Source organism: Notothenia coriiceps, unplaced genomic scaffold, assembly GCF_000735185.1.
Source record: "Notothenia coriiceps isolate Sejong01 unplaced genomic scaffold, NC01 NC01_scaffold00011214, whole genome shotgun sequence".
Lineage (NCBI taxonomy): Eukaryota > Metazoa > Chordata > Actinopteri > Perciformes > Nototheniidae > Notothenia > Notothenia coriiceps.
The window spans coordinates 337,975-361,965 of NW_011343915.1; the positions used below are offsets into that span (position 1 = coordinate 337,975).

Genomic DNA, 23,991 nt, shown 5'->3' on the forward strand with positions numbered 1-23,991 from the left:
GTATGCATGCACGTGTACTGTATTTGTGTGTGTGAAGTTGTGTGTTTCATGTTTGGATTGCTTAAGCCATCAGATGGACCATTACACTCTGTCCAGGGATCTGGTTTCTGCTCCACATCTGGCCCTGCTTTATGCACCACAATGCTCCTTCTCTGATCTATTACAAGCTCGCTCTCACACACACACACACACACACACCCACAAACACACAAACACACACGCACGCACGCACGCACACACCACACGCACACGCACACGCACACACGTACGTACATTTCACTCCATTTTTGTACGGACAGTGGTAGAAAGAGAGTGTGCTGCTCCCTCTTGAATCTACTGTAAGTGAAGCTGAGAGAACTTTTGTGCTAAGTATTTTCCTCTGCAGCGCTAAATGTCACATTAGCACAGCTGAACAAATACTGTCAACACCCTCTCTTCATGTGAAATGTGCTCTGCTCATTCTCTCCCGCTCTCACTTAGGAGGAAGAATGGGAAAGCAGTTTGCTTTTTCTGGAGACTAGTCCACTTTTCATTTGAGTTTTTACATCAAATTCAATGAAACTGCTTGAAAAGTAGAGTGGGTTTGAAGTAGGAAGGAGGAAGCATTGGTCTTACTTGAATTCAAGGGCATTTTAGAAATCAGTGCAAAAATGTTTCTATATTTCTTTTTCTCTTCGTTATCATTGATGGCTCTCGGGATTGGATCATAAAAAAAAAAACACACTTGACCAAACATGGAATTTGATAATCAGAGCGTGTACAGTCCATTAGTTAGAAAAGGAACAATTTGACACATTCTTATATCTTCTTAATCCCTTTATTCGTCATTTATCTGTGTCTTTTTACAAGTTCTCCATCTCTATTCCTCTGTAACTTCACACACTATGTGGTCATGCAATGGCCACATGTTGCCGTAGTTTTAACATGTGGTTAAACTGTTCCAAACTCCCCCATTGTGGACCTTGAAAGAAGTGAAGCCATTAACATGACGAGGGGCTTTGTCTCCGAGATGATCCGCTTCATCTCAGAAAACCTAAAGTCTCTTAGTTGCACGGTTCTCTGGAGGCTTCTCTTTTAAATGTGCAGCTCGTAAATGTATACAGGAGGAGGGGGAAGGAGGGATAGAGGGAGATGTATGGATGGATTTAGTGTGAGAAACTTGGAAAGGGGAGGTTGCAGGATGTAGGGAGGAAGGGACACTCAGATAAGGGGAGATAGCCAATGGGTTGAGATTTTAATAAATAACAGACTGATCTCTGGTCAGGAGTTATTATTGTTGCCATTCATTTTTATTTATTTAGCCAGAATAGTTTTGTCATTTGAAGGTTAAGGACTTTACAAGTGATGGTTCACTCGGACCCAGCACAATCAATTAACCAATGTTTGATTCGGGGGCAGATCGATAATTCAAATCTGCATGAAGATGTTTTCAAAGCAAAAGAGAAGGGGAGAAAAGCTTTTGCTGTTCCATTTTGTGAGAGCTTGTTGTGTTGCTCATTTTCAATTCTATGTGCTTAAGATAAGATGCAGCATGAAAACAAGATCTGTGAATGTTAGTTCAGTGTCTGATGTCCAATCATTTTATTTACTGTTAACACTCCAGCACAGTGTGTCTCCCTCTGTCCCTACGGGGGTTTGAAAAGTATGCACTCGTAGTTCCTCTATAAAGCACATTATATATACGAATCCAAATGATTTCAACTTGGCAAAGGGTGGCTGAGGGCATGAAGCAAACAAAACTGTGAGGAGGCAGAGAGAGATGTACAGTGGAAGGTTGCCGAAGCCTTCGAGGTTGGACAAACATTGGTCCCACTCACAATGTTTTACAACCATCACAATGGCTTGTCTCTCTTTCCCTGCTTTCCCTCTTGATGTCTCTTATTGCTCATTTCTTTTCTTGCCTTGCCACTTCTCCCTTTCATCCCCCGTCACCACCCCCCCACCTCCGACTGTTCAAATATTATTTCTCCCCCTCCTGTCGTCCTCTCCCCCCTTATTTCTCCCTCTCTTTATCTTGTCATTGCCTGTCAGTAGGGATTCTGTCTGCGCCGAGTGTTGTGTGCGTGCCAATGTGTGAACACATTGAGACTGAGATACACTTAAGAGCTCATTGATTTAAAAATACCTTCGATATTGGAGGTCCCCTCCCGCAGATTCGTTCAGAAGCTTATCACACGGCGGAGACATCCACGTAGAGATATGCATAAACCAAAGCTCCACTCCAAAGTTTCTCCTTAAACTTTGTGATTGACCTAGTTAGCATGTCGTTTTGACAAGTTGTCTGTTTTGACACGACGTACGCTGGTGTTTATCAGCATTCATTTTGTCTATCACACTCTCATTGGGAATTCACACACACATGCAGAGACACACTCAAAGATAAATCATGCTAAGATTTAAAAATTGCTGGTGTTTTCTTCGGGTAAGTGCCTTATATTTTTAGGGTTGAATAAAAGTTCTGGTCATTATTTAGTTTGTGTAAATGCATTCCTTTCCATCTGATTTCCACTGAATGGAACACACTGCCTAAATTATTCCTGTTCAGGGGACTACCTTTTTGAACGAGTGTGTGTTTACATGAGCACTCAGTTGTGATTTAGCCGCTACGTGCATGGCAGTGTGTTTGCAGGTTTTTTTTCCCCTTCCCCTTGCCGTAGCTCAGGTTTAGTGTGTTTAGCGAGCCGGGCTGCTGACAGCCAGAGGTGAGAGGTCAAAGAGCCAAGTTAACTCCATCAATCCCCCAGGACAGTTACAAACGAGCCCTCAACTCTGGTCAAAACAATCCCTGGATCATGCAGGACAGAGGGGTGAGAGGGGGGGAGAAAGGGGAGTGTGGGGCGAGGTGGGGGGTTGACTCAGTTTGGTATGAACAACTGTGTGTATAAACAGAATAATGTATAAAAACAAAGGAAATGCATCACATTTGTATAACACTTAAGATGTGCTGTGCAAAGTAGATTGAAAAGTAATATTTCTTCATTAATATCTTCAAGTTGATCCTAACATGAATTATGTCTTTTGAGTGAGACAATGTTGTGTTCCAATCCCGATGTTATTCAGTATTCACAAAAAATGTATTCAAGCATTCCTTCGCCCTGGGTCCACACATTGTGGGTCCTCTTTTTTTAAGAGATTTCCTGGTTTTAACCTCTGAAAGCTTAAATGAAAGCCGTAGCATCTTAGCAAAAAATGTAGTCAGACAGAAATAAGTGCTTACAAAAAAATCCCCGAAACACATTAGGAACCTATTTGGCTCAAAATAGAGAAAATAGATGGATGCCTGGTCCTTTTTACTGACCTCAAACTGAGGAAAACTATAAAAAAAAAAAAAATCCAGACCCAGAGAACACTGGCAGAAAAAAGTCCAAATGATTTCCCCTGCAAACTTGTGAGGGATTACACCCACATCAAATGCAACGGCACACACACACACACACACACACACACACACACACACACACACACACACACACACACACACACACACACACACACGCACACACAGCTGAAGTGGGTAATTAGGGAAGGTCACCAAGGAAACAGACAAACACAAGCAATCGTCAAACAAATGCTGTATACTCAAGAGAAGCATAAACAGCCGATTCTCAGCATGTAGCCTCATCCACCCACCACCACCCTTACCTCAAACACAAATATGAAAACTAGACTGCAATATTTTATCTCCAGTTTTGTAAACAGTGTCATAATTTGGCCTGCTTCCAGAGGTACCGTTTGCCAATGGACACGGAGATAGCATACACAATTCCCTCAAAAGGAGCCTCAGTGTTGTGCTATTTAAAATTTAAAAAAAGCGTTGTCCACAAAGCTTAAACCATGAGAAATGTGTTTTGTTTGGCAGATTCAGAAGAGGGAGATGAAGACGTGCGCGCTGGCGAAGCAGCTCTCTGAATGTCAGGAAGAGGTAAAAACAACGGCTTCATTATTCACAAAGCTGATTGAAATTTCAATGCTCGTGGTTCATATTAATGTTAACTGTGTTAAAAGAATGATTGTTGATTCAACTATCAAATTAATAGTAACTATCATTTTTATTTGATCATTCTAATCAAATCAATTTAATTAGGCTTTTTCTGTGTGCCCATTAGACAATGATGAGTGGGTTATGTGATCCTAGAAATATTATCGTTTAAATATAAAGAGACTCTTTTTTTCCCTGTTCTTAATGTGGGTGATGTAAAGTACTTTATGACGGATCGAGTGGCTCCATTTTATTGCATATTTCCCAGTTGCTCCAGAAAGATAAGGCTTTAGAGGAACTGTGCAGGGAAGAGCTGAGAGCCAAGATGGAGGACCGGAGCAGAGAGTGTGTCCACCTCCACCAGACCAAAGAGAGACTGGAGGCTGACTTGGCTCTGAGCCACGAGAAGATCAACACCTCACACCTGGAGGTGTGTGTGTGTGTGTGTGTGTGTGTGTGTGTGTGTGTGTGTGTGTGTGTGTGTGTGTGTGTGTGTGTGTGTGTGTGTGTGTGTGTGTCAGAGCTATGGTGGTCATGAAATAAATATAACATGATGGGCTATAATTCTAACATGTGCAATTACTGAAGTATATTCTCCGTGTGTTCAGGTTCGAAGTAGAGATCAGTTCATTCTGCAGCTAAGAGCTGAAATGAAGACAGCTGAACAGAAACATCAGAGGGAACAGGAACAGGTGTGGTGGACTTTCGTGTACATTTGCACTTTTCCAATCATTTATAAGTATTTTCATCATCAGGTCTAGAAAGGCTTTCTTTCCTTGTATCTGGTTTGCGATTTGATGGGTAACATTTTAGGTTGTGCCATTTCTCATTTGCATAGTTTACAAGAAATCACATAATTCCGAACTATGTGCTTTCTGATTAGAGAGTGTATCTTTAGCATATACTATAGAAATGTTGGCAGATTTTCCACAATTGTTGACATTTTAAAAGCTCACCTGTCTTTTTAAGGGTAACTTATCATCTTTCCACAGTGTTACAGGGAAAATATGTTGGATTTGTTTCCACTATTGGGTTTTAAATGTGTCTCAGGGCCTATATTCCATTCTAGGTAGTACTACAAGGGTTTAAACCTGTCTTATTATTTTTTTGTTTTTCCTTTCATATGCTGAGGCTAGGTTGAGCGAGCACCCCTGTGGTTTTTTTATCCAACAATGACCTGTTTTACACCCACAGACTTGCACACATCGACTCAAGGGAAGTGCCCAAACCAGCATCAGTCTTCTACAGTTTGCTACCGAGCAGCTCCATTAGAGCAGTGGGAGGCGTAGCACTTTGCTCAAAGGCTCCTCGAAAGTTGCGGCTAAGGAAAAGGGGAATCGTTACTCATTCATGTCTGCCGTGCCCGCATTTTCCCTACTGGTCCTGAGACTAAACTGGGAAACTCTCTGACTCAAGCCCTCACTTTTAGGCGGCTGCCGCCCCCTCGCTGTCTTTTCTGTCTGTCTGTGTGTGTTTGTATGCCTACATTTCATTTCCATCCTCTCCTTCGTGTGCTTAGGTGGCAGCGCTGGAGGGTGAGGTTAGACACTTGAAACACAAGGTCAGAGGACACCATGAAGAGAAGTTCCAGTTAATCGAAAAGGTCAGGGACATCGAGCACCTCGTAGACCAAAAGGAGAAAGAACAGCAGCAGCGACATGAACAGCTGCATGATGGTCAGCAACAGGTAAGGAAGGATTCTCTCCTCTCCTCTTCACCTCCGCTCATCTCCACCTTCCCTACAGCGGGATCTATAGATCAGTTGAACTCTGACTCGGAAGCTGTGAAACAGACTCATGAGATTGTTACAAAACACCGGAGCCAGAGGAGTGTCGAGCTTCACAGCTCTGAGATCAGCCAAACACAGAGCAGCAGAAGGTCAAGAAGCTGAAGGAAGTCAGCAGCACGTAGGCGCAGAGAACTCTCTTCTGGGTTCACTTGTCAATCAATGGAGCCATGATCCTACAGCAGAACAATCCATGGTGTTAATCCAACAAAAAAAGAGCAATGGCATACACTTATGTCTGACTGCGAGTGATCTAAATCACAGTCGACGATCCAGTAGTCTTTTGCCATTCCAAGAACAACAAACTGACCCGTTTACAACAGACAAGCTTTGTTTTGCAGTCAGCTCACATTTATCCCAACGTACATCATCTGAACTACCAAACAAGACAACATGAGCCCTCTGTTTGTCAACCTATCACATCCAATTGGACACAACATATACACAGAGAGAGGAAGAAAGACTGAGATATAAAAAAAAGAGATTAGAATGGAGTTATTATGAAACGTGGGTTGTCTTGGGAAGTCATGTGACAGCCATGAATGCTCAAATGGCAGGCCAAATGAGGGTCAAAGCGATGTGTTTTCCATCATATTTAATGAAGGCTGTTTGTTTCTACAAATCACAAGCTCCTGATTATGGTCACAAGAAAGCCATGGTGTTCCCATTAAGCCTTGTTACGAGGCCTTTCATCCAGCAGCAGAAATGAAATGCTAAATCTGCCAGCAGTGTTTGAACTTTAGTAAAGAATACTTAAAAGGGAAAGAAACACCACGAAAAGCAACGGCTATGATGGGTAAAATTGGCATATGACCCCTTACCTGAAGTTCTCTTGTGTTATTTTAAATTTACCTTGGGTAACCTTGGTTAAAACATTCGCCAACACGCTTGAAAAAAGTCGAGTGTACATGGGCTGAGTCAAGAGTTTTAAACAGTCCACACACGCTCGTACACCTACACAGGTTCTTCAGTTTTTCACTCTGAAGTGGAGAGTAAAAGTTGGCGGTGCCCCTCCATCCTCTTCTCTGGTTTGTGTTTCTTTCTTTTGCATGAGCAACTTTCCTACCCAGTCACGCTGCTTTCCACCCAGCGTTAGTCCTGGATGGGCCCGGCTAATCCCTGGTTAAACCGAGCCGCGGTGAACCGCTGAAATCTAACTAGTTGGCTGTCATTAGTAGTAAACCCCTGATGTTCTGATCCAGATTACAGCGGGATTAACGTGGATGAACTCAAGATGAGTGTTAGAGCGGGTTTAACTTTCTCAACCTCTCCCCCTTCAAGGTGAGCTACGGTAGGATTCCTTGTGTAACACCGGGATTAAGCCTGGTTTCACTTCCTCGGTTTCCCTGTCATTATGAGCGAGGTTACTGTAGGGTAGCACAGAATATTGCGCAATGTTAGACAAACTAGCATTCACCTATTTACTTTTTTTTCAGCAGCATTTAATCACTATAAATCAACATGTTTGGATGATGATGATGATGATGATGATGATGGATGTTGGATTTAGCCTCCTGATTTGTGCAAGCATTAAAGCGTCCTCCTGCCTTTTTTTCATTGCAACACAAATGATCAGTAACTCCACATTTGGCAGCGGTTCAGTACATTCTCTCAAGAGCACCTATACATGAAGGGGGTCAAGATGCTGGTCTCCTTTTTCAAATATAAGCGCAAAGGTTTATTCTCATAAATATGTGTGCTTCATTTCCCTGTGTTTGCTTCCAGGTCGAGACATTCGAAGGGAAGCTGAAGAAGCAGGAGGTTGAGACTGAACTTCTTCACGAGCAGCTGAAAGATGCCAGTTTACAAGCCCAGGAGCAGAAAGAAACGGCAGCCATTTTTAGACAAAAGTACACCGCAGCAATGGAGAAGGTGCATCGGGTGCAAGGGCAGGTGGAGCCTTTGGAAGAGGAACTACAGTATTCACAGCACCAGGTAGATCATAGTTGGAGGCGTGTGGCGCAGTGGATAGAGCCTTGGCGTTCGGATCAGGGGGTCACAGGTTCAAACCCCACTGCAGTCAGCATGTCGTTGTGTCCCTGAGACACTTCACCTCAAATTGCTCCTGTGGGGATCGCCCACATTATTGAGTATGTAAGTCGCTTTGGATAAAAGCGTCTAACAAGTAACATGTGATGTAATAGTTCACAGTAATACTGGGATGTAACGATATATTGAATATCGCGATATCGCGGTAAATAGATGTCTCAATACCGTCGTGAGACTGACAAAACATTTTTTTATTTATTTATTTTTTATAAACATTTAAAAAAAACAACTTTATTTAACCAGATGGTCCCATTGAGATCATCGATCTCTTTTTCAAGGGAGACCTGTCCAACATGGCAGCAAGTAGGTTACAACATGAACATAAAACAACAGATAACACAAAAGGACATGGTATTTACAGGGCTACATGTACATACCTAGAGACATTGAGAAGTACTAACAGTATATTTATATCTCGCCCTGTCAATAAGCCTCACCTTCTTAGCAAAGACTGTATTGTTTTTGAAGTGGTGGAGAGACAATGCACAGTTTGACCCACTGCTGTCACCCATGGCCAAAGCATATCTCTCTGTCCCAGCAACATCAGTACCAAGCAAGAGAGTTTTTTCCACAGCAGGGGATATTGTAAACGCCCAAACATCCCAGCTTCTACCTGGAAATGTGGACATGCTCATATTCCTAAAAGATAACCTTGATGATGCTGAGTGAGTGAGTGAGTGAGTTAGAGTTGAGTTACTTGAAAAACTAAAGTGAAACTTGATTTATTCTATTGCAGGGTCTGATTATTATATTGTTGACATTTTAAAATACTACTATCCTACTAAAATACCGTACAAATCAGATGTATTATTTAATTAAAAAAATTAATTAAAAAAAATCACATTTTTTTTCCTTTATTTTTCCTATACATGATATTACTTATGTTGCATTTTGATCCTCTATAAACATTTCATCCAGTTATACCTATTCATACATTGGCTACCATCTTTGTGTAACATGTCTTCAGTCCAGTGTAACATTCTGCCGTTCACTTTGGTTAATTGGCAGCTAAGAGATTCCAAATTGGCAACTGATTCAGTGAGAGAGGAGCTAGCCGAGATGGCGCAGCGGTACCAGGAGAAGGTCAACCAATGGGAGAACTCGCTGGAGGCTCTGGACCAGCTGACAGATGAGCTCCAGGCCAATCAGCATCTACTGAGGGAGAGTCAACAAAAAGAGGACCATCTAAAAGGCCTGATTGGATCCCTGCAGGAGCAAACAGAGGCACTCAAACAGCAGGTGAGGACAACGTGCACATTACAGTAGCATGTGCCAGATGCAACATAACACAGGCAATGTACTCTTTTGGTATGGAGGTTGAAAGACTTTAATAGTGATTTGATGGCTATTAAATTGTCTAAATCTTAAAAACATACATAGTTATGGTCTGAAAAATAAAGCCAATGCAATTGTAGAGAAGTCTATGAAATAATTAGCCTACTTCTACGTTTTTGTTATTTCATTGAACCCTAATATAATTAATTACCAAAACCATCTGGTGTGTGTTGCCTTCCTCATCCCTAGTGGGTTCGTAACAGGCCTTCTTCATTCCAGCAGGATGTCAAATCTTGTAAATGATGTTCCTATAAAGCACGTTATGATTTATGAAATTCTGCCAATTTCAAGGTTCTTCAGAAACAATCATACTACACTGTAAAAAGTGTTTTTGGTGCATACAAGTTAGTTTTTACATTTTATACCTTTCTAAATGATCTTTTTCAACATCGGGTTGTTTGTGTTTTCTTGAAGGAAGTAGTTTTCCTGTGAGTTCTCTAAAGGAGGATTTTGATAATGTGTACCAGTGTTTTGGTGAAGTCCAAACGGGGGTCTTTGTGTTCTTGTGTGAGCCTCCAGGGGCTTGCCAGCTCCATCATGTTGTGTGAGGACATGCATGGGCCTTTGTGTGCATGTGTCATTGCACTCAAGTGTGTGTGTTTGTGTGCACTGACGTGTGTCACTTAATCTTTTCTCCCTTTTCTTTCTGTTTTATATTTACTACGTCAAGCAACAAATGAATCATCTTTATTACGGAGAAATTTAATTTGGATGAACTTAACTGCTGCCGCCAAGGTCAGACGGGCAGAATGTCATTTTAATCCAATCAACTTTAATCTGTTGGTTATAAAAGAGTTAGGCTGTTGAAGAATGGCTGTATCTCAGGCCCTTTATTACACTGGCTAATGACTTTGATTGTGAGGCGCCTATCAAGAGGTTAGGAGTTCTTATGGAGCTTCACATCCTGCTAATTCTCAACCTCGTGCCTCTCTGGGCTCAGCTAACCCTAAAATCACTGTTCCCTGTTTACAAGAAAGAGTTTTATTGAAAAAATAAAAAAGGTATAAAATCAATGTTCAATTTATGGCTTGTTTTGTTTGAGCTCAAATGGAAGGACTTACTCAGTAGCTAGAATATAGTATCTTAATGCCATCTCTTTTCTATCCATTTGTATTCAGACCAGGGGATATTTCACTATAGCGTCTGGATGAATACTATAGGAAAGTGGAATTTCTCTACTTTCCTATTACGATGTCTACTTTTGAATTAGTTACATAAAGTGCTAATATAAAGGACAGTAGTTAATAGACTAAGATTGAGTTTAGTGTTCAGAAATCACAATGAGATACAGGGTCCTTTTTCCCCGAGGAGATATTCTTTTTGATAAAAAGAACATTGCTAAGATCTTAAGCTGCTTTTCTTATTGTAGATTCTCACACTAGAGCCACTTGTTAATGTTATGCTTGCTCTGTTGGAGTCTGTGTCAGCTGTGTTGGGAACATCAAGGCCATGTGTCTCTGTGCTCTGCGATGCAACAAATCAATTCACAAATGAGTGTTATACATAATGATGTGTTTCCTTAGAGGCACATCAGTGTCATTGTTGTTTATTAGCGAACCCAGATGCATATAATCTGTTGAAATGCAGTTCATTACAAATGCACTCTTTTGTGACTTAGATTTTTTTAGGTGTCACCTTTGTTTCTTTTTTAAATTAGTTTTTGTTTTCCTTTTGTCGGTTGCATTTTTAGTGTTTGATTGACTATAATCTAACTGGTTATTGTTGTTTTAGATTATTTGTGATTGTTTTTACTATTAGTTTGATTATTTTGTTGATTTGAATTTGCAATACTTTTGTTATTGTTTATATTATAGGCCAGCAGTTTTTATTTTTTCACATGTAGAGCCATTTAACATTTGGTTTGTTTTGACGTTTATGGTGCTATTGAAATGTTTGATTTTAAGTAGTTATTTTAGTGGACCAAAAGTAAAAGATGAACAACCACTTTGTGGATCTGGGGATCTAAATTATAAATACATCCTACCAGAAATACAAGTATTTTAATCACATATGTTCTTTTACTATAATAATTCCTTATCCCCTGTAAGCCATCAGTTTTTATAGTTTCATATATTTAGCCATTTTACTTTGTCAGTTTTATTGACATTGTTTGATTTTAAGTCGTTTTTTTTCTGTTATTTTTCTCATTTTTCTCTACCTTCACTTTTTCATAGAAACTGATGTTGGAGTGTGACCTAAAGCTTTTTCAACAGAGTCATTCCCATTCGGACGAGGAGTACGTTCACCAACTAAAACACCATCAGCAGCTACAGAAGGTGAGGTCACACATGTTACTGTACACACATTACAGAGGTGGATATTTTTAACCACAAGAATATATCCAGTTAAAGTAGTTGGATATGAAATGCCCTTTGTCTCATGTAGATACATATGAAAACAGAGTTTGACATAAAGTGAATTTCAGATTTACATGAAAGAAAATGAAGCTCCATTCCAGCAACCACTTGTTTCATTCTTTGTGTTTTACAGCGCTGCACGGAGCAGGTTGAGAGCCTTGCGCGGTGTGAAAAGGCTATTCTTCAGATGAAGTCAGAGCTGGAGAGACAGTAATAACTGAGTCTATAAAACTCTCATTCTCCTCTGCTGATCTCCCTTCCTGTCCTTGTCTCTCCTCTCATGCCCTTCCCATCTGCCTCCCCTCCCCTCTCTCATTCTCTTAACAGTCTGCTTGCCAAATGGTGCACAGTAGCACACTATATGTCACATGGACAATTTAACATAATCTAGTCAAATCATTTTCTTTTAATTTAGCTAATCTGTTATCTGGTTACATTTTGCTCTTTCACTGCTGCTTTGCATTCCTTACAAGGCAGTCATTCTTCTTTGCTCTTCTCCCCAAAGAGCTCAGGATAAAGTCTGTCTGAAGAGAAGTCTTCTCGCGTCCCACCATACTCACGTGATCGATCGCAGCCAGCTGGAACAGGAAGCGATTCATCTGAAAAATGAAGTGACACGCGTAGAGCTTGAGCTGGCTGACACCCAAAAGGTATTCAAGTCAAGTATGATATGTATTTTGACCTGACATAGCCTGTTGTAATCTGAACTTTTTTCCCCCTTTGCTATTGTGTTACAAACCCTATCCACAGTTTGAAATGGTTGGCATCTCAGGCTAGGAACACAAGCTGGAGATTCAGTTCAAGTTCCCAAAGAGGAAGTACTCAACCCACCTTCACGGGCTCCACACACCCACCACTCATGTGATTGTCCCGTGATAGCCTGGCAAACAAATTGCTTCGCCATTAATTAAAGCACCAAACGTGCCAAGGCTGGTGAAATTGACTCCAATTAAGAGCTCAATGGGACACTAAATATTCAAATGACTCAATGTGGTGACTGTAGCCTGGCAGAGTGCCAACATGGCTGGCAGTCACATCACTGTGTGTGTGTGTGTGTGTGTGTGTGTGTGTGTGTGTGTGTGTGTGTGTGTGTGTGTGTGTGTGTGTGTGTGTGTGTGTGTGTGTGTGTGTGTGGGGGGTCTTGATGCGTAGGTGCAAGTGGGAGCATTTGATTTTACACATTAATTATGCGTCCTCTGGCACATACAAGTGATAGACATGTCATGCTTACAAAATCATATGTATGCACACACATTAATTCTCACACACACACACACACACACACACACACACACACACACACACACCCATTAGCAACTTGCTAATAGGTGGTGGTCATTCATCCAGCCCTAATAGCTGAGACACATCACAGTGAGTGTGTCGTGGGAGGATACATGTAAAGGCTAAAGAGAACTTGTTAAAATGTATTGAATAAAGTTAGGACTTTAATTTCTATGAACTATTGTAACTTTGTGCATTTAATTACTTTTCTAAAAAAGCAAAATAAAGCAAAAAAGTCCCTAAAAACATACATTTAAACCATTCAGTGTAAATGGACTGTACTTACTGTATATAGCGCTTTATCCAGTCTTTAAGACCCCTCAAAGCGCTTTACATACTACATGTCATTCACCCATTCACACCCATTCATACAGAGCAGTGTACCTTACTCTAGGACCTAACATTCACACACATTCACACACCGTTGGCCATCGGGAGCAACTCAGGGTTAAGTATCTTGCTCAAGGATACATCGACATGTTGACTGCATGGGCTGGGATCGAACCCACAACCTTCTGGTTGAAAGACGACCACACTCCCTCACAGCCACAGTCGCCACAGTAAACTTCACAACAGTGACTTAAAAAGATGGAACAGAACATATTTATATTCGATATATAAGCTTTTTAACCGAGATATGTTCACATATAACCCAAACACAACTACATTTAAATACACAATGCCATTACATGCAACCATAGACTGTATATATAAATGCAACTAGCTACATGTTACTTTCAATACATATGTGTTTAAACTCACCTCTTCATACCGTACAGTATGTGGTGTTGGAACATAAGTGTACGAAGAACTCCTGTGAAGGACTTCTGAAGCTTTCGAAGTTTACTACAGCATGACCCTTCCAAGCACAATTGATTTGCCAAAAGGCTCGCATATTATTTTAAAGTAAGCATCTGCTACCAAATGTCCACCACCTTCTCAAGCTCTATGATCAAGGTGAAAACGTAATTTGTATTTTAAAGTTTCACTCAAGGTTGCCCATGGATAACAGCAGATGTAGGTATGGAAGGAAAAATCTAAGAATAAGTCGCCACTCAATTCACATTTTCGCCTCCTTTTACGTCAAGTGTGAAGTGCCTCCTAGACAAAATCCAGCGAGATGCTTGATCTGAACAGGGCCACAAAAGCTGCTTGAGTGTGTGCTTAAAAACTCAGTCACTTATTCACTACTCCTCTTGGTCCTTTACTCCCGCTGCAGGTACATGTGGCACTTCTCAGACAGTCAGAGGAGGAGCTGAAGGAGGCCAGACGAGAGGTGGAGGTTCAGAGAGAGGAGGCGCAGAGGCTTCGGGACGAGATACTGAAGGAGGAGGAGAAGAGGAGGAGCGCCATCGGAGAGAAACAGAGTCTAAGCGCTTGTGTCAGACAGTTGAGCCGAGAAATGGAGGAGCTACGCAGCAAGCAGCAAGTGACAGGTAGCAATCAGGCAATGCAAATATCATGTATCCACCCATCTGTCTGTTTATCCAACAACAAATAACATACTCTTAAAGTGTAGATGCATATAGAGACATTTTGACAACACATTCTGTGACCCTCTAATGCATTATATATAGCTTATTTGTTGTTATAATTTGCTTATAGCTCTCTAAAATAATACTTTAAACCCATCATTCCTATTTATAATGCTCTATAACAACAATCTTGGCACATCCTTAAGCATTTTAAAATAACGTATACTGTACAATGAGCCCTGCCTTTTGATTTGAACCAGCTCCACTGCTGTTAGCTTGATCTGTTAGCTCGATCTGTTAGCTCAAATTAGCCAGCAGTGGTGCAGCAGTGTGGTGATTCAGTTCCTGACTGTCTGCACGTGCACGCAATGTTATCTCAAACACAAACACCCTCACACACACACACACACACCAGGAGATAGAGGTTTGATTTAATGGCACACTGCTTTAGCGGTATGGTAATGATCTGGTTTATGTGTGTGTGTGCGATGGTGGCCTTTGTAGTAGTGTGTCAGTGCAGGAATGGTGATGGCTGGGTCTCACTGGGCACAGAAATGTCTCATTAAGAATTAACGTACACATCCACGGTCACGCCAGGCAAACACCTCGCATACACACACACAGGGCCATTTCTCCCAACTCCCCCTGCTTTAATTAGCACATACACACTGGCTCTCGGAGGTACAAACACACACACACATTCACCTATTGTCCGCAGAGAGATGAATCTGAGGTCTCTCTCTGTGGCAGACAGTGGCGGGCTTGCTCGCTGAACACTGCTCATTAACAAGATAGAGACAGAAGGACAACGCTGTGTGGCTCGGCCTTTGTCTGTGATCAAAAACCCTCAACTCCACGCTCCACACAGAACCACATATTATTCAGCTTTTACCTCCAGGAAATACAATCCAGCAATGTAAAGCCCATTGTTATGACTTATGAAGAATAAAGATTATTATTATAACAAAGGGGGAATTATTTACCTGGATATAGCTGCAGCCTGAATGGACTGGGTGAGGAGTCAGCTTGAGAAATTACTGTTGTGAACAAAAGGTCCTTTTATTAACATGAAGCCCTTGTCCAGGCTCTTTATTTGTATTGTGAAAAAGGCACCTTGAGTGGTGATGATTCTTTTTGTTGCTTGATAACAGTAGATATGGTTTAGGGTGTGGAAGAGTATGAAAATAAACCGGTTCAAATTCAGATTATATGGTCAACAACTCAGAGGTATACACTAAGAATAATGAGATAAATAACGAAGTGAATTTCCATCAAAACCACATTTGACTTTGTTTCAATATTTTATGTTCCGTTAACTGGAAAAGGGACAAATAATTGGATTTCCATTATATTTGTGCCTCTTCTTCTTCTTCGCAAGACAAATTACAGAGTATAATATTTGACTGCCAGAATGATTACCAAATTGACGTGTTTTTATGGTCTCCATCAGTGCGTTTTCACTTGTAAAGTTGTTTGCTGCTGGGAAACGGCTGACATGTTGCATGAATGCTACAGTAAACTGGGCGTAAACATAACTGTAGCTGGGAAAATGATGGATATTATATTAAAAGGTCTCTGTGGCCGGATGGAGGGAATGTCAAAGGAGGAAAGAAACAGAGGATAGGAGGAGGAGTGTCATGTGGATGATTGAAGCGGCTGAAGGCAGCTGGATTCAATCAGACTGTGGCAGGAGAGACGGGGAAGGAGAAGAGGGTGATTAAAAAGGAGAGGAAAGAAAGTCCTTAAAAGTGGCATATGACTGTATGTGTCAAATTCAATGTCACTCGCATTTTCTGTATGACTCTTACTTTACTAGATATTCCCTTTCTTAAAAATAGTAACACTTTTTAAACTACACATGGAGCAAGAGAAAGCCAGTGTGCAGTTCATATATTGATGTAGACGGTGTAACATTTACAGTACATTATATACTTAATTTGACGTGAATTAAAACTGATATGTGGCATCATTCTGAAAAGAAAGGCTCAGGCAACACGTTTTATATATGAGGTTACGTAACATATCCGATTCAGATGAAACTGCATGTAGTGTATTCTAAATGGCTGCTAAATTGTTTTCTTTAGCACCTACCTATGAAATTCAAGCAGGGATGAATGTTTGAAATATTCAAATATGACTCATGGTGTCATCTTGCATGTTAAATAAGATGCGTTGTTAGGTTGGCCGTAATGTGATATAAATGTGATGCTCCTTGACAACAAATGAAATAACAGCATAAACAAAAACACAATATCCATATTTCCACACTTCCACAAAAACAGAAATGCGATATTACCACCCCTCTGTGCTGCTGATGTGCATCTGCCTAAAGATGATGAAATCATTATCGTGCATGTGTGTGCGTATGCGTGCGTGCGTGTGTGTGTGCTGCTGGATCCCCGGACGCACACGTGCACAGGCCTCTCTCCTCCAATTCACCTCTATTACTAGCTATAATCCCATTTCACACTCTATCGATCCCCAAAACTGTTGTTCACCGGAACCAGCAGCACACACTGGCATTTCTCCCCATCATTTCACCACCATTGTTCTTTATTACACAAAGAAGCCCCCCTTTGTCTCAGAGCAAACTCAGCCCCGCTGTAATATGAATTATAAATGTATGGCTAATACAAGAGAAGAGGGGGGGAGAGAGGAAAGGAGAGAAGGGGAGAGAGATAGCGATGGAGAGAAGTGGTTGGTAGAAACATCAGAGAAAATGACTCCTTTACAAGAGTCTATTGATCAGTTTCTATCAAAGGGGGATGTCAGACATGAGATTACCTGGCAGTTTGAGCATTAGGTGCCGTGTGTTATAGCCCCGGGCCCTTGTACCGCTGCCAGAGGATTGTAAATAAAGCGGAGAGGAGAGAGCAAGAGGGGAGTGTGTTGGGGTGCATGTGTGTGTGAGTTTTAGATTCTACTTGTGTGTTACTCTTTGTCTTTGTGAGTGTTTTTTTTCTTCTTCTCGTGGTGTATTTGAGTGCATGACGGTGTGCGGCTGCACCTTTTGGCTTATACCCAACAGCAGTGTTGCAAGCCCGTGAAACTTCAGAAAGAGAGCGGGAGAGTCTTGGGATGCTTTGGGACGTCTCCCGAGAGCACCTTAGCCCGCTACGAATCCCCCAACAAAGCCAAAGGAAGCCCCTATGAAGCCTTATGAAGCTTTTATGAGGGCCGGGCAGGGCCCGACCGCTGATTCAGGGTGAGCCGGGTTTTCGTCCCTCTCATGTTAAAGGTTAGCCGTGAGAGCGGGGTAATCTGACCGCAGATCTGTGATTATAAACCGACACTATATGACGGGCTTTGAAGCGCGTATGAAGGCATTGAGAGATCGAGAGAGAGTTAGATTAAGAACTAATGTCAGACCTTAAGTTGTGAAGCCAGAATAAAAAGGTCAAGAAAGTGAGAGACCCAAGATCTTCGATTGTTGTCTAATGTCATAACTTAACTCTGAAGCCAGATGTAAAAAGACCCCGGGCCTCACAGTATGGACTATCTCAAGCTATTGAGGAGAATTGACTGTTGAGAAATCCTCAGCGGACCCTGGTTTAATGTTGGCAGTATGTTATCATCAGAGTAATCTCAATATACCACACATCTTATCTATTTGTCTGTGTTTGCTGCTTTCTACTTTAGTTGTTTTCATATTTCTAGATTTCTTTATAAGGAAAGCTGTTTGTCTTTTCACTTAATCTGTCGTGTGGGTTTCGGTGTGTTGGTGTGTATCTCTGCCTGTTGTGTGTGTTTTGGTGCAAATAGGAGCGTTTGTGTAAACGGTCAGTCTTTGCAGCTAATTGCTCTCTCTGTGGCCTCCCCTGGCGGGAAGTGTCACTGAGGTCACCTCAAAACTAATGCCTTGAATGCGAATTTGATCCCCACCTCAAGTTTTCATATCCCTCCTTTTATTGATTATTGAGATTCATAACAAACTTTCACCTTGAGATTCAGGGAAATAGCCAAGGCAGGCACACACAGAAATAAAAGTGTCTGTGTGTCGTTAAATATTTAGCAATTCCAGTTTCAATTTTCTGAGGGCTTTATTTTAAACAGTTTGGATGCTGCACAACCATAAATTAATCATAGTTTTATTAAATGTTGATTTTATTTTCTCTGTTTCCTCGTTTCTAGTATTGGTTTTAGCTTCCCCCTTATTCTGTCTATCCCACCATCACAGGGTGCGGCGCTAAAAGCATTACAGAAATACACTTAACATTTCTCTATTTCTATTTCACACACTCAAACACAAACGCTCACCCACAAAGTCAAGGTCCGTCCTGTAAATATTCAACACACACACCTCTACATATTCAGCGCGCACACCTCCTCAATATTCACTAGCCTTGGCCACCGATGGCTGACAGTTTATGTTATATTCAATGAATACTGAATTTAGTGAAAAGGTTTTAAGAGCGATGAAGAAACATTGACTCACAAAACAGCACGCAGAACAAAAAAAAAAGAAGGAAATCTTACATTTTAAATTCAAACTGAGAAGGGTCTGAGAAAGCAAACCTAAGCAAGGAGCCGGACTGTCAGTTTATTATGCATCTGCTCAATGCGCTAAACTACTAAGTGTAGGACAATGGGGTTTTATTGCATGTAGACTGAGGAAAGGCTGAAAAGCGAATGTGATTGAAGGGATGCAGTCAGGAGTGGGAGCTCCAGTGGCTTGCTCAAGGTAAAGAGTGCCATCTATTGACCGAGTCAGGGAGCGCTCCTTTTGTCTACCACCAAAAGGGCTGCTGCCTTGTCTAAGAGCAAGCAGTGCAACACTTTCTGCCTCTGAAAAGCCTCTAGTGACTCTGTGGCGGATTTCGTTTGGCTTTGAAGGCTCACATTTTCCCTCTCATGCTTACGAGAATAAATATCCCCTCTGTAAAGTATGCTTTGTAAATCATCATATTAACCATGTCAAGTACTATCTATACTCATGTTACATATTTCTTTCTTTTCATTCAATAAAAACAACCTCAAGCGCTGTCTGACATTATATTTCACATGTATTTTTGTCATGGCCATTTAAATGAAACCTTCTCTCTAATGAATGCAGAATTACAGCCACTGATGTGAACTGTTGCTCTTAATCTCACACCTTTCTGTCTGTCCTCTCTCTCTCCTGCTCAGAGGAGGCAGCCCGTGCAGAGGAGGCGAGGCGGATGGAGGGGTGCCTGAATGAGGGAAAGCTAGCAGAGGGGAAAATAAGGTAAGAGGGGGAGAGCGGGAGCTTCCTCTGTTATCCCATTTCCCATCGTCCCCTGTGTAAGCACAGTAATCAAAAACATTTAGTTTTGTATTAGTGCGTTGCACAGTAGGCTGTACATGTGTTAAACAGAACGGCCCTAAGCTCTGAATACTGTTTAAGAGAGTCAAAAACTTTTTGTTCTATCCAAGGATTTAGATATCCCAAAGCAAAAAAAAATGGTTCTGTTCCTGAGTTCATCTAACAAAATGTGTATCGATGGGACACGGTAGGTAAGCAGATGTTAGGTCGTGGAGTTCAGAGTTCAGAGGCGAGACCCCCGGTTGACCCCTGTGTGTTACCAGAGCTGCGGTGATGACATCAGCACGCATGTATCACCCAGTAGAGTGTGTGTTTGTGTGTGTCTGTTTGTGCGCATAGTTGTGGTTGTGGCTTTGGCTTCGACATGACCTCACTGCAACGGTCGGCGACTTTGGGAGTTTCTTGTGGAGCAGTTTTTATCGTCAAAACTCTGTAGGAGACTTTATAGGTTACTTTCTGAATTGTTGCATTTTATTACTAATTTTAGGTGGTGAATGGGAAAACAATTGCTGTTTTCTGCATATTATATATCCATTTGCAGAATCATGCTGTTTACCGTTAACCCGGTATTATCTAATAACTGCAAAGACATGAAAGGTTTTTAAGCAACAACACCATACTAATGGCTTCCATCTGTGCTGTGGGAAATCCCCTCCTTTCTCCACAGGATGCCTCCTCTCTTTCTTCCCTTTCTCTCTCCCTCGCTGTTCATCCTATCATGTGTTCTCTCCACGGACCAATCCATCACGCATTCTCTTTCCTTTTTGTTTTGGCCGCTCTGCTTCAGCTTTTACTACCCCTGAGTTACTCTGTTTCTATCAGTTTAAGTTCAGTGCTGCAACATTATTATCCTGTGTGTTGAGACACAGACGGAAAGTCAACTCGTGAATTCGTTTCTATATATTCTAATCATTTAAAAAGATAATATATTGAAATGTCCGAGATGTTGATGGGTATCCCTCACAGCTGGTAAAATGGACTTTCTCGTATCATTTTATGATGAAAACTGTACTTTGAGGATGTTTATTTGAGAATAGCTTTTGTCTACTTTCCAATAAAAGTAATTTTCATTTGAGCTGAAATTATCTGTTTATTATGTAATTCTTTATATTACAAATTGAGTGCCTTAAATGATTGGTCTCTAAAGTGGGCAAAACATTTCATTCCAACAAATAACTTTTTTTAAATGACAGATAATTTTCACGCTTTTTTGACACAAAAATGAATGGATCAATTGATTAACAGAGGGAACAAACGGTAGGTAAATCAATAATAAAATCATGATAGTTGCTACCTTAAAAGTTGAATCTCTCAACTGAAAAAAATATAAATTATTTATAGAGACAGGGGTAGATATTGTTCATGTTTTGGTATTTTATTATGACACAAATGCTAATCAAAACGAAATGAAACGCTGACTTTATGGTCCTTCCCTGCATAGTCATTCTTGCTTTAACTGTAAAATCTATAAAGTCCCAAAACTTTCTCTTCTACTAGGCCCAAATCTTTTTTACTATTAATAAACTTGTAGGTTTCTATATTTGCTTTTAGAGGTGTGGGTCAAGAGTGGGGGCGGTTTGTTTTGGTGCGTGTGTTTGTGTGTGTGTGAAGGTTGGCGGGGGTGTTGAGGCTCGCTGAGCGGCCGGAGTGAGGCTGTGGAGGGAGGTTTGTGGAAATGGTAATCATTTGTAGTATTGATCTCGCTGTAGCCAGGGCAGCTGGCACACACACAAACTGGCTCACACACATGTACGTACACACACACACACACACACACACACACACACACACACACACACACACACACACTTGCAGACACTAACTGACTCACATACACACAGACGCACAGTTGCGTGGCAGGAATAGACCCCCTCATATTGATCCCCTTCACATTCCCTTAGCTCGGCTGCCACACACACACACACACACACACACACACACACACACACACACACACACACACACACACACACACACACACACACAAACACTCTCACACTTTCTGGGCCTAAGTTAAACACTCCTACATATCTGGATTTTTGTTTTTAAACTTATATTTTTAAATCCATAAGTGTTGAGGATTAGTTTTTTGTTATAAATAATGCAAAAAGTGAAAATATATTCATTATTATTATTATTATTATTATTATTATCATAAAACCTACTTTTAGGATACATTTGAAAAACTAAATGAGATCTATTCTACAATTTATATATTTAAATGTATTATCAGTTTACTAAAAATGTACATCTTTGTTAATGTTAGTTCAGTTTATTAAGTAAGATGAACTTTATAATATTGCTAATCTAATACAATTACGTGTAAAGAGGTAACAAAGTAAATGAAATGAAAGTTTACATTTCCTTTCTTTTAGCATATATTTGAGTAGATGTTTTGTGTGTGTGCAGGTCTGTAGCTGTGAGGCTGGAGTCGGAGGTTTTGGAGCTCAGGAGGAATCTTCAGGAGGCTGTCGATCACAAACTGGAGGCAGAGCTCGAGAAGCAGGAAGCGCAAGAACAGGTAAATAAATACACACCTGAGTGACATCGCTCCGCAAATAATTCAGTGTTTAATCTCTCTTGGCAACGTGTCAATTAAAGCATTGAGATACTGTCAGTAATCACAGAAAGGTTTCCCAATGTTACCACTAAATATTATTTAAATGTAATCCTTCTGCCAGTTAGTGCACTAGTTTCTGTAGCTGCCCTTTTTAGACTTTAGGTCAAAATTAGTCAGCTACCAACACAAACACAGATTTGTTAAGGTTTCCTCTCCTCTCCTCCCATGCCCTCCAAGGTCTTCCTCTCCTCTCCTCCTCTTCTCTCTCCCTACACCCCCGCCCTTACCTTTTTGATGATCAGTGGCATATATCCGGTGCTAGAGCCCGGATTATCTTGTCCAAGAGAAGGAGGGGTGCATGCGGGACCTAAACCTGGCAAGGTGATTTGGAGCGTTAATTCCTGGGTGTAATATTCCCTGATATTCCCTAATGTTCTGGCTGGGAGCGGAGGAGGGGGGGGTCTCGGGGGAGAGCGGTTGTCAGAGCTGAGCCGCCGCCGTACAAAGGCAGAATGGATAATTAAGGGTAAAGCCAGGACAGGGAACTGATGTTCATTTAGATTCGACAAACTTTGAAATCTTTCTTAAGCTGCCGTGCCCAGTGATGCTCTCTCGGATCCTGATTTTGCATTTTGTTCAAATTCTTCTTAAAGTTTCTTCCTCTGTCTCTCACTCTTTCTTTCACACATGTCTTCCTCTCTCTCCGTTTCTTTCTCTCGTTCTTCCTCACCTTACTCTTTTTTTCACCCTGTCCTTGTGAATAATGCAGCCCACATAGCGTGGCTCTGCTTTTTTCTCTTAACATTCGTGCACCAGGGTTTGACAATAGTGATAGCCCAAGGCCAGTGAGACTCTGACTTAGGACGGCTGATTGGTCGGTCAGTAGCCAGTGTAGAGAAAGGCCTTTCATCTCTGCCTTTGCTGTGCGACTGGCCATCTTTTCTTCTTTATACAATTTCTGATTAAACATACATTCTATGGATTAAATATATAGCAGCACATTTCACAGGTTTGTAAATTCTTGCATGAAGAGAACATGGCAATGGCTACCTGTGTTTGAACTCTCAGACATAAAGTCAAACTCTGTTTCTTCTGTGTAGAAAAGCTTCCCTGGGCTGAAATGAGGCTGGTTACACTTTTCATGGAGTTAAATATTCTTTCTGATATATCACAATGTGGCAAACATATAATGTATACAATTATTGATGTTGAATACCATGATTTTCAATGGAGACTTGACTTCAGACTAAGACAGGCTGACTGTCTTTGTGCAAAGCTAAGCTAACAGGATGACTTCATAATTATATCTAACAGACAAAAATTAGTTTTATCGATCTTCTGATATCACTTTTGGCATGATTGGAAATAAGCTTATTATTATTATTATTATTATTATTATTATTATTCATGATTGGAAATAAGCTTATTATTATTTATTATTATTATTATTATTCATGATTGGAAATAAGCTTATTTCCTAAAATGTCAAATTATTCCTTAAGGGCGCTAACACGACATGCTGTGCCTCCAACAGCCGGCAGCATCTAGTCTCTATAAGGGTGAAGCAGACAGTGCCACTCTCCATCGGGTGGTTTTTACGCAGTGACAAATAGAAATATGAGCTCAGAAAGATATCCATGTCAGTTGTAGGCTTTCACTCTGGCAGATGATCATTATTTAGGAAAAGCTTCTGTAGATTTTTTAGTACATACAGTATACTTTTCTTTCAATTGTGGAACGTAACTGAGTAATGTATTCAACTACTTTTTTGACATATTGTTGCTGCTTCCATTAATTCCATTTAATGCTAATTTATACCACACTACGTCTCAGAGTCAAATGTACTTTTTACTCCGCTACATTTATTAACCCTCGTTTTTAATGA

General features: G+C 40.9%; 1 protein-coding gene across 1 annotated transcript in view; it reads left to right on the forward strand.

Moving 5' to 3' along the window:
* Positions 1 to 22,091, forward strand: part of LOC104946591 (trichohyalin-like) — a 70,403-nt gene extending 48,312 nt beyond the window's left edge. The window contains exons 11-22 of the mRNA XM_010772458.1: positions 3,860 to 3,922; positions 4,248 to 4,409; positions 4,588 to 4,671; positions 5,499 to 5,666; positions 7,491 to 7,700; positions 8,823 to 9,053; positions 11,324 to 11,425; positions 11,640 to 11,716; positions 12,012 to 12,156; positions 14,007 to 14,223; positions 19,390 to 19,468; positions 21,956 to 22,091. Coding sequence (XP_010770760.1) covers positions 3,860 to 3,922; positions 4,248 to 4,409; positions 4,588 to 4,671; positions 5,499 to 5,666; positions 7,491 to 7,700; positions 8,823 to 9,053; positions 11,324 to 11,425; positions 11,640 to 11,716; positions 12,012 to 12,156; positions 14,007 to 14,223; positions 19,390 to 19,468; positions 21,956 to 22,091 — 1,674 coding nt within the window. The remainder of the gene's footprint in view (positions 1 to 3,859; positions 3,923 to 4,247; positions 4,410 to 4,587; positions 4,672 to 5,498; positions 5,667 to 7,490; positions 7,701 to 8,822; positions 9,054 to 11,323; positions 11,426 to 11,639; positions 11,717 to 12,011; positions 12,157 to 14,006; positions 14,224 to 19,389; positions 19,469 to 21,955) is intronic.
* The last annotated feature ends 1,900 nt before the right edge of the window (positions 22,092 to 23,991 follow it).